Source organism: Gymnoscopelus microlampas, assembly GCF_963454915.1.
Source record: "Gymnoscopelus microlampas genome assembly, chromosome: 18".
NCBI lineage: Eukaryota > Metazoa > Chordata > Actinopteri > Myctophiformes > Myctophidae > Gymnoscopelus > Gymnoscopelus microlampas.
The window spans coordinates 33856834-33876031 of record NC_139955.1 but is presented as its reverse complement, the minus strand read 5'-3'; the positions used below and the strand labels follow the sequence as shown (position 1 = coordinate 33876031).

The window sequence follows — 19198 nt, the reverse complement described above, 5'->3', positions numbered from 1 at the left end:
GTTCACATGGTGCTACAGAATACGATGGATGTCTGTTTAGATGAACCTTTTACTTTTGTCTACTTTGCTTGATAAATACTCCTTGTATCCTGAATGTAACGCTAAACAGTTATCTGCTACATGTTTTGGATACAGAGACTAGTATCGCTAGCCATTTCTCAGCTGGTGATGGTGAATTTATCTGACAGGAAAAACATCAGGGCTCATGGAAGCATTGGAAATACTCAATGCATTTTTCCCATTGACTTTTCCAAAAATATTTATATCAATTAATTTAAGCCTAGAATCAAGCTATCCAGGATCCTGGTGAATCATGACCATAAAACGTTTGATACTGTGAAAAAACTTTTTTGAAAACGGCAAAACAAAGGGTATTTATTAAATATAGTATATCATATCATTAAATATAAAATAAAACAAATCACAGAAACAAAGGTTTTATGGTCATGATTCACCAGGATCCTGGATGGCTTGATTCTAGGCTTAAATTAATTGATATAAATATTTTTGGAAAAGTCAATGGGAAAAATGCATTGCGTATTTTGCAGTGGAACCCGGAAGTGGCCGCAACTGCGATGCCCTATAGACCCCTTAACAGACGACGTCATACTGGCTGCGTGCAGCCAGTATGCGCGCAACGAAACCCATTATATCAGGTCTCGTTAGGACGCGTCTCACTAGCCAACACACACAAGAGGGGGTTGGGGTGTGCTGAAACCAGTGCACCCCGAAACAGGTTGGGAATTGATTGCGTGAAACAATCATCTGTGCGTCCAGGCTCAATGTTAGTAAACAAATAATTGGTCTATAAGCTGCGTTGTGCAGCCAATACTTCCATCTACCATGATTGACATCTTTATTGACAAAGTTTGTCCTTAATTTTTACAGTAGGTCCTCCTTGTGTGTATGTACAGTATGTGTGTGTGTGTGTGTGGGTGCGTGCGTGCGTGCGTGCGTGCGTGCGTGCGTGCGTGTGTGGGAGAGGATAGGGAGACAGGAAGAGTGTGTCGCACTGCAGAACGAGAGAGGGAGAGAGGGAGAGAGGGATCGAGAGAGAGAGAGAGAGAGAGAATCTCCCTCTCCCTCCTGCCAAAATGCTTTGCTCTATCGCAACTAAAATGTCCCTTTTAATCTGCAAACAAAGGACTGCCAGGATGAAAGTAGGAGGATTCTCCCCTGGCTAGAAAGGCCATTATGAGAGCACCACTAAAAGAGATGTACTGCTACACACATGCGCGTGGCCACGTGCACATCTAGAAGATTAAAGGACCTTGCACACACAGCACAGAGGATATTCTCACAAAGTGCTGTCTGCACCCATACACTGGTTACACTTATATACTAGTGAAGACACTGATGAAAATACAGCTGGTCATACCTGTAGGTACAGTAGTGCTCTGGCCATGCAAAGGTAAGGCAAAGCAAGGAAAGTTTATTTGTATAGCACATTTCAACAGCAAGGCAATTCAAAGTGCTTGAACAAAGTGCTCACACCACTTCTGAGTGCATCTCTGGCTCTCCCTCCAACATGGTGCATTGCCCTACAAACATACGTGCCCTACCCTTGTGGAAAGTGGATGGTAGCTGGGGCCATTTAGAAGTCCCTTAACAAATTAACAAGAAAATAAAAAAGGCTGATTTGACTCAGCTGATATAGCACCCATAGTGCTGCAGCCACAGATGAGCAAAAATAGGACTGTATGGAGATGTTGCTCTACAAAAGGCATAACATGCTCAGCCTAACATATATACAGACACGTGCATGCACGAGATGGGGTAGGAAAATAGGGCAAGCCCACAATCTTCTCACACATGTGATTGAATGCCCATCCTCACAACGCGTCTTGTTGAGACACATTGTGAGCTTGTAGATCTGCTATTTTCGCTGAATGTTCTTGCGTTCATGTGGTTTTTTGGTGTATTGTGTATTTGAGGTCCTGCTGACGCTGTTCTGTTGTACCAGTACGTATACTATCAAATATTACAAGTCATGAAAACATCCTGTAGTGTACATCTTCCATACAAGATTCTGATTCTGATAACTCGAATGATAGGCTGACATTGAAAAACTCTGCTCTAGTACAGGTCCGGATCACAAAGATCTACGAGTAGATTCCTCCTTGATGTCCCTGGTACAAATCTATGTACTATGGGGGAAAAGTGGGAATTAAGGTTATGTGTAAATGACACCGCTCTCAATCTTCATCTTCTCAACGCGCTCTAATCACTAGTGCTCACTGGTTCACTAAATGTCATTGTGTCAACACGCCTGCTCTTGAATGGGAGATGACAGAAGACTTCTACTGGGATTAGGAGGATCGTGGTTTCTGGATTGATGATTGGCATCTTACTTTCAAAGATTTCGCAGTGGAGTGAGTGAGTCGACCGCAAGGACCCTTTTATGGCCTGAAACCTAAATGTATAGGGCTCAGCTGACATGCACTTAATGAAGTACTATCCCACTGCTCCAATCATGAGCCTATATTTAGTGGATCACACTTTACCCACATTACCCTCAAGCTGTGGCTGATGAAGTTCCTTTAAAAAGGATTCACAAACCACTGAACTGTATACAAACAAATAGAGAAGACATTAATATGGATGCGTTGGTTTTGTTCTTGAAAACACTAATAGAAAAGACAGAATGGTCAGCTTCACAGATTTCTTTCTGTAAATCACAACTAGAACTACAACTTGATCTTGTCATCAAACTTGTCTTTGGCTATATTTAGCTACTGTTAAAAAAAGAAGAAGAAGAAAAAGAACCCTCCTTATTTTCCAATATGCTCCCTGGGGTAAATTAGCATACAACTACACTACATAACCCTGATAATAACACTGTCCTGATAACTGCCTTTTAGATGGAGTAGCACCACAGGTAAAAGCCTAGCTGAAGACCTGAATTTGATTTAAGTTATAGATGAGCTCATCTTTCAAGTTGAGCTGTAAGAAAGTGTCATTGTGATAGGCCAAGGATTCCCAGTTCAATAGACCGTACTTAACGTGTGCGATGAAGGAAACATCCTTCACCGCCCCTCACCCCACCTGTCTTTCTTTCTCTCCCTTTCCCCTTCTCTCTCTCTGACAGGTACCTCTCACTGAGCTCGCATTCTTCTGTGGCTTACAGTCACAGCCGTGCATCTTCAGCTCCCTTTGAAACTAACTTGACACCAAAAAGCCCGGCGCTATCAAAACACATCAATTCCACTCATGCCCTAAAGTGTGGGAGTGACATCATGGAACCTTTCAGGGGGGGCACCACCAGGCGGTTCGTCTTCGCACGTGAAACAGGGCTTTCCGAAACCGCCTTGGGACTGAAACAGAGAGGGCTGTGGTTTCTTTAAAGACATTGCCGTCGGGATATTCGACGACCCACACAGGGCCCAAGCAGCATCCTGGGTTATGGATAGCTCCTAACCTAGAGGGGATTCCAAACCGTCATTTTAATAAAAGGAGAGGGTCGGCCCGGACCGCTAGCACTTAGGCTCTAATGTAGCCTGACAGCGCGTTGTGGGTTCGAGTCCCGTTCCCGACGATCTTTGCTGCATGTCTCTCCCTGTTTCCTGTCCATCTCCAGCTCCACAATACACTATAAATAAAAGGCAGAAAAAGCCCCCAAAAATATCAAAAACAAAAGAAAAAAGGCGAGGGTCCTTTGCCGTTTTCAATTTAAAGACATCCCTGGTGGAATTTTGGTCCTATGCCTGGAAGCGGCACATAAGAATCCAGAAGACTAGGGTCTTCATGACTACAATGTCGCTCGACATGAGAATCCATAATGTGTAGGCCTACATTTTAGGCAGTTTATTTTAGGGGGTTCTCGATCTTAAGCACACTTTGGCTGGAAGCCCCTTCCGTTTGGACCAAGACAGGATTCAGAATGACACAGACAGGTCTGAGGTGACTAGATGCACTATTTCTGGCAGGCAACAGCGGTAGTGTACTCAATGTCACATACTTCTGGGACATAATGGATCCTCTCAACAATTCTCTGTTCTACAGTATGTATGGGGGGTCTCTGGCACAAAACATTTTCAGATGGGGGTCCGTGGACAAATACAAATTAATTTGGGGGTCCTTGACATGAACCTTTTTGAGAGCCACTGGTTTAAACAACACTAGGAAAGAAGCCCAAATAAGCTACACTTTGGATATTATAAGCCCCAAAAATGCAACTACCAATATTTACAAGCGACTTTACAGAAAAATAAGCCCAAAGTCGCATTAATAAGCGAACTTGGCAACATGGGCTGAGGCGGCGCCCGTTAGCAGGGGGTGTTGAACGGGATTATATGACTGCGGCCCTATGTCCTCCTGGTGGGAGTTCCTCACTGGCAGGTGAGCCAGTATTGTACCCAATATAGCAGTATCAACACAGAAATGTTACATTTTGAGGAAAATAACATTAAAGAAATAACGCATACAGTAGCACTTACACCTATAATGGCACTGTCATTTGCTCAGCTGATGTGGAGGAAAAACAATTATGTGTACTGTAATAAACTACACATTTAGATTAAATTACACGTTTAATGGCAAATGAACTGAAGTCTTGTTTGCAACAGCAATTATCTAAGAAGTCACACTGTATTTATATATACAGTATTTATTAACGTAGATATCTTTTCAACCTGTCATATATACTATATATTGAGCCAAAGAAGCGACAAGGCTTTGCTGGAAATGACGCCTACTTTTTAAAAAGTGCTTAGAGCATTGTCAGAGGTCCAAACCTGGCTCTGCTCAACAACTCACTTGCCAGCCAAGAGTTTCCGTACCAAACACCAGTAGCTGTCGTCAGGTCTATGTCCATTCCCACGATGGCATTTTAATTCTTGCTGGATGTCCCTGCAGTCATTATTGCTCCACCTCTACACTCAAACATGTTCAACAACCATGGGTGACAAAACGTACCCAGATTAGGTACAGTATTTAAATACACAGAGATACTCTACATATAGTACTTACAACGCATACAACACACATACAACGTAAAGCAAACAGAGAACTTTCAAAAGGACCATGACAAAAGCTTTCAAGGGGAAATCAAGCTGTGATCAGCTTAGTTGTGTTAGTTAGACCTACAAAGCAGGCAATGTAACACAACATTAAAGAGTCCTGAATATAGTATTGGTACTATAGTAGTACAATACAGATGGAATCATTATCTTTCCTCAATGCATTGTCAAAATGAGTTAAGATCATGATTCTATCTGTATTGTTGTACATTTACTGTAGCAAGATACGCTAACATTTTCATTTAAAAACAACCTACAGACATAATAATGACAATAAGATTGACAACAATTGAATAGACAATGTGAACTCCTGATCCTGCGAATTGGCAGACACACAATGATATCACTGAAACAATATCAGGCACTGACATGTAGATGGTATCACTTTCCCTTTCAGCCATAACACAACGGAGCTTTGTATTGTTCAGAGAGACTCCTCAACATACCATGCTACTGACTGAGACAGATGGGGGTGGTACAAGAGAGAGAAACAGGGATAGATATTAACCACAAAGCAGTGCTACGGAGAACAGACACTGAACAAGTCAAAACAGAGTTCTGGATGGAACAAAAAAAGATTGAAAGCTGTGGCTGGAAAAAAAAACAAAAGGAAGAAAAAAAGAAACTGAACTTGCAACACTAATGTATCACATCTGATTACTAATCCAGCATAATTTAGAATGCAAATAATATAAAATAGTGCTCAATTCACATTAAGAATAGTTCATTGAACTGCTCAGATGGGGGATGGTGTGTGTGTGTATGTGTCCATACACACTGTCATGAGCTGTGACTAAATATGGCACAAATCAATCACTCCAACTAAACAGAGGGTTTTCACCCTCCCCAGAGGGTGAAAACAGCCCGTCCTATCTACAGTTCAGAGCAGCTTAAACACTGTCTTTTACATCAGCGTTAATGACAACATGGTGACAGGTAACTCACTAGGAGCACCTGTGAATGCAGCATCAAGGTGTTTTGTCTTTCTTCATTTTGTCTAAAGCCTAATTCAAGCAGTGACACCATTTCAAAATGTATTTTTATTAAAGCCAAAGGGGATAAGAAGGGTTACTTGCTACAATATAAAATTATAGCAACTGGAGCCCACACAGTGTGCAAGTGCTCCTTTGTTTTACATTTTACATATTATTTTTTTGCTCAGCACCTGCTCAACTTTGGGTTGTGGATTTGCATGTCCTTCCTCCTTTTCACGTGCTACTTGCAATAATCTGATGTGTGATGAAGAGTGTGTAGCTCCAAATGTCACTGATGTTTTGGGTGCAATGAAAGCACTTTATCATTGGAACGGTGTGCGAGTGTTTCAGTATTATTTTCATAATAATTTTTCCATTTTTCCTACTTGCTATAATCAACATCGTAATTTCTCCAAGCTTTTTTATTTATTTAATATTTTCAGACATCTCAGATTCTGCTGAATACTATATAGTTCACTGGAGAATGATAGAAAAGACAAGACAGAGAGACAACATGACATGCAACACGGGTCATGGACCCCATTAAAACCCCTGTGCGTCTTTATGATTTGCTGCAAGCTTATGTGGTAAGTGTGTGCACGCAGTCACACACACACACACACACACACACACACACACACACACACACACACACGCGCACACACACACACACACACACACCTGTGACAATTGTGACCTATACAGTTTGGACACTTGAGCCTTGAGTCATGACAACAAACACCACAACAAAACAATTCCACAAATGATCAGACTTTAGCCGTTATAAAGTTGACAGCTGGGGATTTGCCTGGTTTATTCATTGAAAAACCTAGTGACCTGTCTCGTATCCCTCGAGTTGTCCGAGGGACAGTCACCAGGTGTGTACAGGTAATGAGATCAGTCCCCAGGGGTGGGTGGGTGGGTGGGAGGGAGGGGTTATGCGCCTGTGCAGGTTGAAGGTAGAACAACAAGTGAGTAGTTTCTCCTCCCCCTCTACTCCCCTCACTTTTTGTAACTCGAATTTCTGCTGTTAGAAGGCTTCTAGGTCAGTAGTGATTTTTTAAAGATGTGATCTGGGCCCCCGAGGAGTTTGGTGCTTCTAAATAGGACTGTAGCCTAATGGTGCCTGGTGGTTGGAACTCATTTTCAAATCTGTCACTGTGCATCGATTCTAGGTGTTAGCCTAGTCTTCACTCAGCATATGAAATGACAAAATGTATAGTCAAAAGATGTGCTGTGCAAGGCTATATGTTGTACTGAAATGACACAACAGTAAATCAAATGTGGGTCGGTAGTGAGATGAAGGGGTTAAGATTTAAATTAACTGTATACCATATTAGTTAGACAGCCCTGATGTGTCGATGTTTTGTACAGTTCAGATTTATGTCAAAAATCATCATGATAGAATGTTATTATGCACCTGTATTAAAGCAGCCACTACCCATAAAGTTGGGGTAATTGGGGTTAACTGCCAGTCTATTCCCCCCTCATAGAGATAAATGAACTGTTAAAAGAGGTGAACTGGCAGTGGTGGAAAACGTACTAAAATGTTTTACTTCAGTAAAAGTATCAATACTGCAATGTGCAATGTAGAAATACTCTGTTACAAGTTAAAGTCCGGAATTCAAAATGTACACATTGTGAGCTTGTAGATCGGCTATTTTCAAATGGCCGAAATGTATATAGGACTGAAGTGGTTACTGTATGTTTTGTAATAATAATTCAGATCTACAAAGTAACTAGTAGCCTAACTAACATTTTTTCAAATAATAGTAGTGGAGTAAAAGTACAATATTTGCATCTGAGATGTAGTGGAGTAGAAGCAAAACGTACTGAAAATTGTAAATACTCCAGTAAAGTAAAAGTACAGTACTTGAGTACATGTATAGTTAAATGAGTTCTATTAAAAGAGGTGAACTGGACAGCTAAAGCCTGGGCTACGTCTAGTGCAACGCCGCCAGTGAATGATGTCGTGATTCAAATCCCCACCAAACAAAACCCCATTTGAGAGATTATTGTTCGGCAAAGCTCGCAATGAGGCCAAAATCCATTCCACATGATGCATTCATTGTTGTGTCCACGCAGCGAGCGGCCCCACGCACGCAGCCAGCAGCCACGGACACAGTGGTCGGAATTTGCGTCACACTTTTCAACAGGTGACAAGGCATTAAAATAGATTGTGGCGAGACAAAAGCATGAGCGAAGAACAATATTAAATTCAACATGGAGCATTGGGAGCAATCATGGTGGTACAGATGTAGCCTTGGATCAAGACTATCAGAGATTTGTATTTTATCGATTTTGACATTTTTTTTATATCTACGTTAGTCTTGGCTAACACTCTCCAGTGCGTCCTGCACTTTCACCAGTAAAGCCCGTATTTCTCCGAACATGTACAAATGCAAAATATAAGGCACTTATTCGGTTGCCCCAAATGTTAACTCGGCATTCGGAATCTTTGTGCAATGTATTAGTCCATATTTTCAATAGATTTGAGCTTTAATCCCGTCTGTGGGCAAACACCTTTCTTTCCCTCTCGTTTACTTCCTGTTTACATTGTGTAATACCGTCTTTCACCAGATGCGCCCCGTCACTACCGCCTGTTGAGGAATACAGGGAACTGCCGACAGAATCCGACACAGGTGGGATTAAAACACTTCTTTATTGAACAATATGGACTAATACATTGCACAAAGAAGCCGAAGCGCGAGTTAACATTTGGAGCAATCGGGTAAGCATCTTATATATATATTTTTGTACATGTACGGAGAAGTACGGGCTTTACTGGTGAAAATGCAGGACGCACTGGGGCGTGCTAGCCAAGACTATCGTAGATACGAAAGTAAAAGTCAGACTCGATAAAATACATCTATGATAGTCTTGATACAAGGCTAGTGTTGTTGGTGATATATGACTCACCTCAATCCATTTGTGCGCCTCCAGAAACGCAGAGTCCGCTGCAGAATCACTGAGAGGAGGGTGATGATGCTGATGAGACTGTCCCAGATGATCTGCTGCCACCGGACTGGCCATTAGAGAGGGACTGCCTTCCCAAAAAAAAGGCTATAATAAGTAATAAAATAAAAATGAAACAAAAAATAAAATAAAAACACGTGAAGCTCGTTTTAATCCACCGGATTCAACGTGAAGAAGCACGTTAATGATGGGCTTAAAACGAAACCCTTCCCCTCTCTCTCTCTATGTCGCAGCAGCAGCACCAGCAGTAGTGTGAGGACTGTGGGCCAACAACAGGACTCACACACAGGCACACCGCAGTGAGCAGTAGCTGCTCTGCCTCTGCCCGTCAGCCAATGAGGGCGACCTGCCACTGGGGACCGCACAGTCACACCCCCCTGGAACAAATGAGAGCACTGGATGACTGGAGCCACTCATTCTCTAATCCTTACTTATCCACCCGCACGTTTAGGTATTATTGTTGCATATCATTGCACTTCACTAGTTAGTTATGTGTATATCAGACTCGGAGGGTGGCTTTTTTGGATGAAAATCAAGTTGTAGTTACTTCGTTGTTTATCTAACAAGGATAAGAACGAGGCGTTTTGGGTGATTTATGAATGTTTCGTTCCCGATTCGATTTGAATAAATCCCGGAAGAGCGAATCTGTGAATCAGACTGGGAGTTGTAGCATGAGGGTAGGTAGGCTATAGTTTTTGTATGAAGAAGACGCCTTTTGGAGCATCGTGTCTTCGCATTTCTAACTTAAATGTAAGTTTATAGCCTGCGATTGTGCCCGTTTGTCTTGATACGAAGTCATACAGATGAGTTGCAGACTGGTGCGAAATGGACACCTGTTTTAGGTCCGAGCACCCATCCGATCCTACTAGTACAAAACTGTCATCATACCATTCTACGTGTTTGTATTTAGCTAGACAACCGTTTACAAGACTACCACAGGATTCCTGGCACCAAAACAAACCGGGGACCAGCCATTTCACTTGAAACGTAATGTCATTGTTGTCTAATTAGCAATGTAGCTTAAATTACAGGCTGCTGTCAACAAAAGAATGTCTAAGGTGGTTAACATGTCTTTTGGTCGCACTGTAAAATAACACCCTAACATTAGTATTGCTAAGAGTAAATTCAACTTCAATTCAACTTCAACTTCAAACGTCAATTTGTAGGCATGAAAGGGTTCTAGGCCAGGTGAAAACATTTCATTTAGATTAGTATTGGTCCTGCATGTTGGCAGTATTGCCAGGTTTTGAGAGAGAAACAAGCAATCAGGTCTATAAAAAAAAAAAAAAAGAAGCAAGCCCTTTGGCTATTTGGAAATAGCAGATCTACAAGCTCATCGCGACACGTTGTGTGCTTGTAGATCTGCTATTTAAAAAAAGTCTTATAAAACAATTAACAATAAACTATTAACAATTTGACATTCTAATAAGACAAATCTATGGGGCTCCCAGGCATAAAAGGTTTTCACATGGGGGTCCGCAGACATACACATTAATTTGGGGGTTCTTGACTTGAAAATGTTTGAGAACCACTGGTTTAAACAACTTTAGGAAGCAAACTTAATTAAGCAACAACTGCACTTCAGAAACAAGGCCAAAGAAACGCAACCCGCAGCTACCAATATTTAGAATCGACTTTACAGAAAAACAAGCCCAATGTCGCTTATAATAAGCGGACATGGCAACCCTGCTGCTCAGTGTCATGGAGACCAGGCATAAACAAACCTACTGAAGATGTATTGTTATATGATTGCCATTCCTTTGGCTCCCTCGTGTGGATAAACGGAGAAACATGTTTCAGGGGAGGTTCTGCATGGAAGTGGGGTTTGGGGGGGGGGGAATGTTAGGCTACATTAGTTGAAAAAAGATAATCACTTTGGAATGGCCTAAATGTGGGTGTGATAGATAGTTCAGAGTAGTTGTGGGGTTATTGTCAAACAGCAATATTAGGTTATTATCTTATATACAGAGGGCAATGCTGCGTTAAGTGATCTACACTACAGTATGGCCAGTCATGAATCTATGTATGCATACCATGGTAAGCAGTGTCCAACATGTGTAGTGAGGTGGAACAGGTATTCATATAGTATAAAACATCACCATAATCTAAAACAGTGGTTCCTCAAAGTGGGGTCCAGGGACCCCCAGGGGTCCTTGGAGGGGTTCCAAGGGGTCCCCAGCAAAAGTAGTTAGCATAGCATCACAATTATTGTAACCACTTTATCCATTTATACGTTAGCTATTAAATCGTGCCGTTTTGCGAGCACTTCTCTTCTGGGTCCCTGACACAAACATTTTCAGATTGGGGTCCGCGGCCAAATACATATCGGTTTGGGGGTCCTTTACATAAAAGAGTTTGAGAACCACTGATCTAAAACTGGTAAAATAAATATATGAAAATATTGTTTGCATTAAAAGAAAAACATGACTTCCTTCTGAGATAGAAACCCATTCTCACCTTTAGTTTCTTAACAAGACATTCGACGTGTGGTAAATTGTTGGTGGCAGTAGCTGAGTGGAGCCTTTGCTATAGTAGTAGCACAACAGTGAATGGCAATGTCATCCACATCAAAAGAATGCACTCCCATTCTTTTTTCTTCATCTGACATACAGTAGGAAAACTGGAGACAGCCCAGATGGAAAGCACAGACCGATTTGCTGTATTACTCTTAAACAAGTATTATTTTTCCTTCAATTGTTGATTCTCCTTACTGCATAGCGGGTCTGTTTTATTGCCTAGATACAGAACATGTATTTGCTATTGTAACCTAGGGAACCAAACTTTTAAAATACAAAGAGACCTTGTTCTTACCTACGGGCCTTTATATTCCTTTTCTTTTTTCTTTCTTTCTTTTCTTTTTTTTTTTACCATCTTGTTCCTGTCAAACACAGGGGATCCCACCTGTCTTTGACAGGAACACTCTTAACCTTATAGCCAATGGAGCAGGTACTCCCTGGCAAATATGTCAACATTTATATTCTGAGTTTATTGCTGGTGTGCTGTGAGACAGGTTTGAAACTCTCATTCATTCTTTTTACAGATTATCATAATAATTTTAATTAGTCTGCCATTCATTTCCAGGTGCTAAGATGCTGAGCTACGCACTTACAGTAGCAAACATATAATCTCTGAGTTGATGGTTTGATATTATATAACTCATTATTAGGTTACAGGTATATATTGTGATTTACAGTATTTAAATATGATTTCCAATGTTGCCAATGCCTTTTGTTATTTGTAATCTTCATGAATTGGTTAAAGTTGTCAAAAAAAATAAAAAAATGAATTGTGTTCATATATTATATCAGTTTCTGGAAGGTGTTTCCTTGTCTCCTCTGCAATAGGGAATTTAAATGTTGTGTCATATAGTCACTGTGGAGCCTTAGTCAAACCTTGATGAATATCATCGTTTTACCTTCTCCATTTAATCATTGATTTCAACCTTCTGTTCCCTCTCTCTCTTTCTCTGTCAACAGATTGGGAAGCTTCCTCCCTGTCGTTTCCCCCGTCACAGTTATTCTAAATGTGGCTGTTGGCTCTTTCTGTCCCACTGCTCCCTGGCATCGTCATTGTGTTGAACCACTACCGTGCTGACATCAGAACACTGTGTCGTCGAGCACTGGCCTGGGCCCTGAGACTCGCCCGAGGGAGTGTGTGCGTGAAGAGCACCCATGCCTATGTTTTCTCCCACTGCACCCATGGCAATGCTCAGAGTGTCCTGGAGACGTTTGACCTCTACGATGAGACACATCCCTCTCTCAGCCTGGGTCCACAGAGAGGTCAGTTTAAACCTGATTCAGAATTCTGCACTTTTCTTTTTACATACATTTTTGTATTAATGTTATATTATCAATACAATCTTAGTGTTTTGCCAATTATTTGGGGGCCCACTTGCGATATCCTCAACGGACCCTTACCACCACAGGTTGTGAATCGCTGCCATAAAGGCTTGTGTTGTCCTATCCTATTAGGCCAGGTGCTGGATGAAGTGTTGAGGAGGGTTGGCCCCCAGTGTCTGCTGGAGCTGGGGATGCACTGTGGCTACAGCTCCATCAGGATGCTACGTCTACTGCCCCCTGGTGGACGGCTGGTCACAGTGGAGATGGAGTCCTACACAGCAGAACTTGGGGAGGAGCTCATACTGGTAGCAGGCTTCAAAGACTCACAGGTACATAGACCCCTTAACAGACGACGTCACACTGATGAGAACCAGTATGCGCGCGCAGGCCGGCACCAAATGAAACCCATTCTGTCATGTCTCGCTAGGCCGCGCCTCACTAGCCAACACACAAGAGGAGGTTGAATGAACTGAAACCAGCGCACTCCGAAACAATATGTTGGGAATTGATTGGATGAAACAATCACCTGTGCGTCCAGTCTCAATGTTGTTTAACAAATGATTGGTCTATTGGAAATTGGAAATACTCAAGTAAAGTACAAATACCTCAAAATTGTACTTAAGTACAGTACTTAAGTAAATGTACTTAGTTACTTTACACCACTGGCCATGACACATAGACACTCTTAGATGACTTGCCTCCTACATATATCTGCATCAGTCGTTTGACAGTGAATCGTCGCTGCACATCATTATGAACCTCGTTCTTGTCAATAATTAGCATTTCTGTTTCTTAATAGTTTCATGTGCTGGCATGCAGCTCCGCCGAGGCCATCCCTGCCCTGCGCCCTCACTTAGCGCCAGACCATGGGGACACTAGCGTGGCTCTCGATCTGGTTTTGATGGACCATGACCCGCAGCACTACCTCTCTGATCTGCTGGCCATGGAGAGAGAGAGACTCCTCAACCCGTCTGGCTGCCACGTCCTCCTGGTCAACAGGGGCCATTGTGCTCCAGCCTTCGGTGACCTTATGAAATACTTCAAAGCGCAGCCAGAGAACTACTCTATTATGTCAGAGCATCGTTTCATGACTGAGGTTTTTTATCATGAGGACAGTCGTCATACAATGCTGAAGTGACTATTAGCTGGGAGGGAATTCATAAAGATTGTGCATTTGGTGCATTTGTGAGATTTTTGGCGTGGTGTTAGGTAAACCAGTGGTTCTCAACCTGTGGGTCGGGACCCCCAGGGGGTCCCCACATGATTTTGGAGGGGGGTCCCCAGATGACAGTAAAGTGATAATTTAAGGACTTTTAATACCTAATAGGCTACATAAAAAAAGAATGAAAGAAATTAAACTAAAAAAGACCATTACTGCATTAAAAGTAATCAATAAACTATAAAAACTGGTAAAAAATTGGTCGAATTGTCAAATAACATAAGAAAGAGGCAAAAGTTGTGAAAATAGCTGGAGGCGTGAGCTTATAGACTGGCTATTTTCACAATATTAATTTGTGGAATCGAGTCAAACTAAATGTAATGCCTACAATTCCAAGTGCTTGTCAGGGTGGGGGGTCCCCAGTTCAAATATGATTATTTTGGGGGGTCACGGCCTGAAAAGGTTGAGAACCACTGAGGTAAACCATCGCAAACAAGTTGGGCTGGCCCCCTAGTGGTCGCTATGCAATGAATCCAATATTAGACAGGTCAGTATGGTAAATGGTGCATTTATATAGCGCTTTTATCCAAACGCACTTTACATAGATTGTGCATTACATTCACCCATTCACACACACATTCATACACCGATGGTGGTGGAAACCATGCAAGGCACCAACCTGCTCATTGGGAGCAATTAGGGGTTCAGCATCTTGCTCAAGGACACTTCGACAGTAACTCTGGGGGAGCCCCCCAGTATATGGTTGAACCCCAAAATAACCCCAAAATAATTGATAGAAAATATCTTTCAATGAATTCTGTTACTATTGGGTATGCTAAATAGCATACTAAAAATGTAGGAAAATCTTAACTTCTGGAAAGGAGTCATTTTGAAGATGACATCAGCGATGCTTGCCAGGAGCTTAAAATGGCTACATCTCAATTATTATTCAACCTAGAAATGTGTTTTTTGTGTCTAACCCCTAGGTTTTAGGGCTCAAGGAATGTGACAATCTTTATGATTTTTGACATATTCTCTCCCAGCTGCTATGGTCCCAGCTGTGAAGTGTGTGCTGATTGTTCATGCATTTTATACCATTGAATCTTTCAATGTATAGTTCATTAAATGATATAGTTTGGTTACTTAAAATTGTTTCTCCACTCATTTGGTCACCGACACCAAATCACAGAATCATATAAAGAAGAATGTAAGTCCTCTTTGGCAACTGACATGTTGACATGTTCTGTTTTTCGGTATATAGACCACTTAGAAGTGCTAATCATATGGAGATGTAAAGGAAACTTTGATTTAAACCACAGGGGGCCATCTGGCCTTTAAATCAAAGAAGGAAGGAAGATGTATCGTACATTTAGTGTAGAGAAAGTAATAATAGTTTAATTCTCATAAAGGTATGCCTACCTGCAAATAACCACATGGTGGCAGTGTCTACCCTTTTAAGGAATTGAAATACACATAACTAGAATACCTTGATTCAGCACATGTAACTGTTTTTCATAGCCATGGAAAAGAAGTAGAGCTCGCATTTACTTATTACAAAATATAATGCTGGATATTATAAAAGCTGACATTATAAAATGTAACATACTATGTTAAACATAGCATACAGTATTCAGAGAAATATGTGTGTGTGTGTGTGTGTGTGTGTGTGTGTGTGTGTGTGGGGGGGGGGGGGGGTACAGACAGAAAGGCAAGGAAGGTAGAGGTAAGTACTTTACTTGAGGGAACACATTCATATATCACTTAATCCATGCTTAATGCTTAATTCATGATGATGTAATGCATGAATTATTGCAGAATGGTTGCACCAAACTTTAAATATAGTTTAAATGTAGTTTAAAATGAATCCTGGTTTAATCAAAATCTTCCACAATCTCAGTGTAATTTCCATAAACCTAGATTCAATCTGTTGCACCAGTAATTTAATCGTATTTTTAAACTCAATTAGCAGTTATAAACCTCCTCCAGGGATGTTTTAAATATGTTAGTTTTTTTCCCTTTTATTGGCAGCATGCGGCTGCATATCTTAGAGATATCCTGAGATGTGTTAAACCTAATTAAATGTTATAACAACAGATTTACAAAAGTGTCTGTTGTGCCACCACTTCTCCAGCTCATAGTAGCATTGTGCTACAAGTAAAACTGATATTCCAAATAAACACAGGGTGGCAGTGTCTACCTTTTTAAGCAGGAATGGAAATAACTAGATTGATTCAGTATGTAATGGTATGTTTTTCATAGCAATGGAAAAGGAGCAGAGGTCACACTTGTTACTGTATACACTAATATAAAGCTGTGTATTATAAAAGCTGAAATGATAAAATGTAACAGCATACAGTATTCACAGAAAAAAAAATAGAAGGGGGATACCGATAGAAAGAAATGTAAGGAGAGAAGGAGGTATTAATGTGCAGTGTTGAAGATTAAAAGTAAGACTATAGAACGTGAGTGATCTAAACTATCTGAACATGATTGAGACCTGAACCCATCCGGTTCACAGAGCACCACAGCAGCTGTAACTATTCCGTGAGAATGAAACGCGTGACAGCAGGAAACCCCTTTTACAGCAGACAGTCTTTGTGAAGCTCCATGAATCTCATACAAGGATCAATAGGCCTACTTGCAAGTTTCAGTGCCCAGTCCTCGTATATTTTGCAATGTCCTGATATTGATCATTTTGTTTGAGAGTGAACATTCACAAATGGCTGCACCATGGATAGAAACGGACAAAGCATTTCCGCAGCGCCAACACTGTGATACTTGATTACATTTTCAATTATTAGCTGACGTACATGGGCTCTTTAAAAGCCATGGGTGCCAGTGATCTAAAGTGCAATTCAGACCCCCGAGATATTTCTCTGGAATAAGCTATTGCTTAATTTAATGCTCTGTCTTACAGCGGTACCAAAAATAGCAGATCTAGTTGTTAACAATGTGTAGCAGATGTGACACATTGTGAGCTTGTAGATTGGCAAATATTTGGTCTGAACTAGGCTTAAAGGAGTAGTTCACCCAAAAAATGACTTATTTTCTATCAATTATACACACCCCATGAAGCCTTAAATTCATGGAGATTTTTTTGTTTTTGTCGCATTCCTAAGAAAATAATGGAATCTCCATGAATTCAAGGCTTCATGGGGTGTGTAATTGATAGAAAATAAGTAATTTTTTGGGTGAACTACTCCTTTAACGCGAGCAAACTGAAGCCATCACCCGTTGAGTTACACCATCCGCCCAGCCGAGATAACTCTTTCTGGGCACAACACCGACCGCTGTGGTCAGAGGTCGCCAAGTAGAGGTGGTCAATCTCCTAACTGACAGAGGTGATTTAACATTTCCCTCCTTTTAGAGCACTGTTAGTGTACACAATGGTGTACCACTAAATGTAAACAGCGAGTTCTGCGGCTAACCCCACCCCAAACCCCCCAAAAACTCCATCTGCTCTAGCCATCCCCCCCCAGAAAAATGTCTATTTCAGAGGGTTCGATTTGTGGGGTTTGCACCCTCCTCCGTTCTCTTTCTTAGCTAGTGAAGTGCACTCTGTGCTGGAAGCTGCAGAACGGATGTAAACACAGCTTTCAATTATAAATCAAACCTAAAAAGAGGCATGCTGCTCTAGTGGCCTCGGGCTGTCTCCACACAAAGGCCCTGCCTTCACAGCCCCTAAACACCCCCACACACATCGCCCATCACACTGCTGGGAACTTCTGCACAGCTCAGTTCTCTGGGACACATTTACAACCCAGATACTGTAGGAGCTCGCTCAATGTGACAAAGTTATGCAGAGAATGTCATGCCAATCTTTTTTTGTATTATGCTGGGGTATAATGCCATCGCAGGCCTGTGTATTAGACCATACATTTGGCTGACAGATGATCCTAAAACAAATTTTCAACTTTCACACTGAGTGCAATTTCATTCTACTTGGTAATATCACATGTGTCAGACTATCAATCTATTTCTCAGCCAGTAAAGCCCCTTGAGACCATAACAGAGATTAAAGGGGATCCAAATACATTTGAGTTGAGTCGAGTTTTTAGACTATAAACATTGGGATTACAATTCAAGCGGGGGCTTGTCCAGCCCTGTAGTATAGCTTTCTCAGGCAAAGTTACAGTATTTAGGTGCAATTAATACAAAACAATTAATTATGAAAACCTCTTTAACCTAAATCTGTAAGTTTTAATGTAGCTTTAAGTAGCTAAATATATACTGTAGCCATTGCATTAAAATACACTGCTGCTAGCCTGACTTTAGGTAGCAGTTCATGAGCAATCTTTTATTTTTCAGAGCATAAAGTATGTTTTAACCTGACGCTCTTCCTTGCAAAACAATGGATCTCCAATGCAAACAAATGTGCCAGCACATTCTGTACTATAGATTGGCTGTTTCAATTCTTGCTGTCTTGTTGTGTATTGATGTGAATGGAGCCCTGGTGAGGATCAGTGCCCAGGAAGGAAAACGGACTACCAGGTGGAAGTTTATTTTTCAGAACTAAAAAATATATAAACTCATCAACAAAACCGACAAACGCTTCCATTCCCACTCGTGTTGATTGTTTGGTTGCTCAGCGAAATGTCTCTAGACGGAGATCCCTACACCACCTCCGTAAACAAAGGTAAATAAGGAAGAAGGAATAATTCAGATGAAACTTATCGACTTTTGACATAATGCTCCCGCCTCTCTCCACCTCCAGACCAACCCTCGAACCCGCCCCCGCTTGCTACACGAGGAGACTGAACAACAGCTAGAATGAGACACAAACACAGTCTTCGTTCTTGGGCCATCGGGCATGCGTGCGTCCGTTGTACTCATCTATCTGTCTCTGTCCTTTTTATGCCCATATACAGTATGGAGTACTGTGTGAGGCATGCCCAAATATGGAGTCCAGGCCAATCTATGACGTCAGTACTATGTATTGATGACATCAGGGTACTCCATAAATGGGGATTTGAGGATTAATTGATACTTTTTGGAGATCCACAGATCCGACTGACTTTCCACTCTGTGCATCACTCCGCGCGTCAGAATAAAAGCCAATTTTAATATAAGATATGTCATAAATATGTCATAATTGACTGACGTGACGTCATTGATGTCTGACATCACAGGATAGCCACATGAAGTCAAGATTGAAATTGCAGTCCACACTGTGATTGTATTTTTAGCGGCGCTAGCCGCTCTATACCTTTAGGTATAGAGCGGATATTATCC

At 41.4% G+C, this 19198-nt stretch overlaps 2 protein-coding genes across 5 annotated transcripts in view; one reads left to right on the top strand and one right to left on the bottom strand.

Moving 5' to 3' along the window:
• Window positions 1-9213, bottom strand: part of limch1b (LIM and calponin homology domains 1b) — a 115110-nt gene extending 105897 nt beyond the window's left edge. For all 3 annotated transcript variants that reach the window (XM_084041631.1, XM_084041633.1, XM_084041632.1), the window contains exon 1: window positions 8912-9213. In XM_084041631.1, the coding sequence (XP_083897757.1) occupies window positions 8912-9025 (114 nt within the window). In that variant the 5' untranslated portion in view covers window positions 9026-9213. The remainder of the gene's footprint in view (window positions 1-8911) is intronic.
• Window positions 9214-9446: 233 nt separating this feature from the next.
• On the top strand, window positions 9447-15046 carry LOC311033668 (transmembrane O-methyltransferase homolog). Of its 2 annotated transcripts, none has more exons than XM_084041267.1 (4): window positions 9447-9718; window positions 12445-12747; window positions 12940-13136; window positions 13607-15046. In XM_084041267.1, exons 2-4 carry the CDS (start codon window positions 12492-12494, stop codon window positions 13943-13945), a joined length of 792 nt encoding a protein of 263 aa, XP_083897393.1. In that variant the 5' UTR covers window positions 9447-9718; window positions 12445-12491; the 3' UTR covers window positions 13946-15046. The 2 variants fall into 2 exon arrangements, with proteins under 2 accessions (XP_083897393.1, XP_083897394.1); XM_084041268.1 differs by lacking the exon at window positions 9447-9718 and adding an exon at window positions 12122-12141.
• Window positions 15047-19198: the final 4152 nt, after the last annotated feature.

Excerpts from the sequence above, each read along its gene's own strand:
- LOC311033668 (XM_084041267.1), top strand. The coding sequence starts at position 12,492 with ATGTGGCTGTTGGCTCTTTCTGTCCCACTGCTCCCTGGCATCGTCATT. Across the intron at positions 12,748-12,939 it reads CAGCCTGGGTCCACAGAGAG|GCCAGGTGCTGGATGAAGTG; the intron begins GTCAGTTTAAAC and ends CTATCCTATTAG. Across the intron at positions 13,137-13,606 it reads CAGGCTTCAAAGACTCACAG|TTTCATGTGCTGGCATGCAG; the intron begins GTACATAGACCC and ends GTTTCTTAATAG.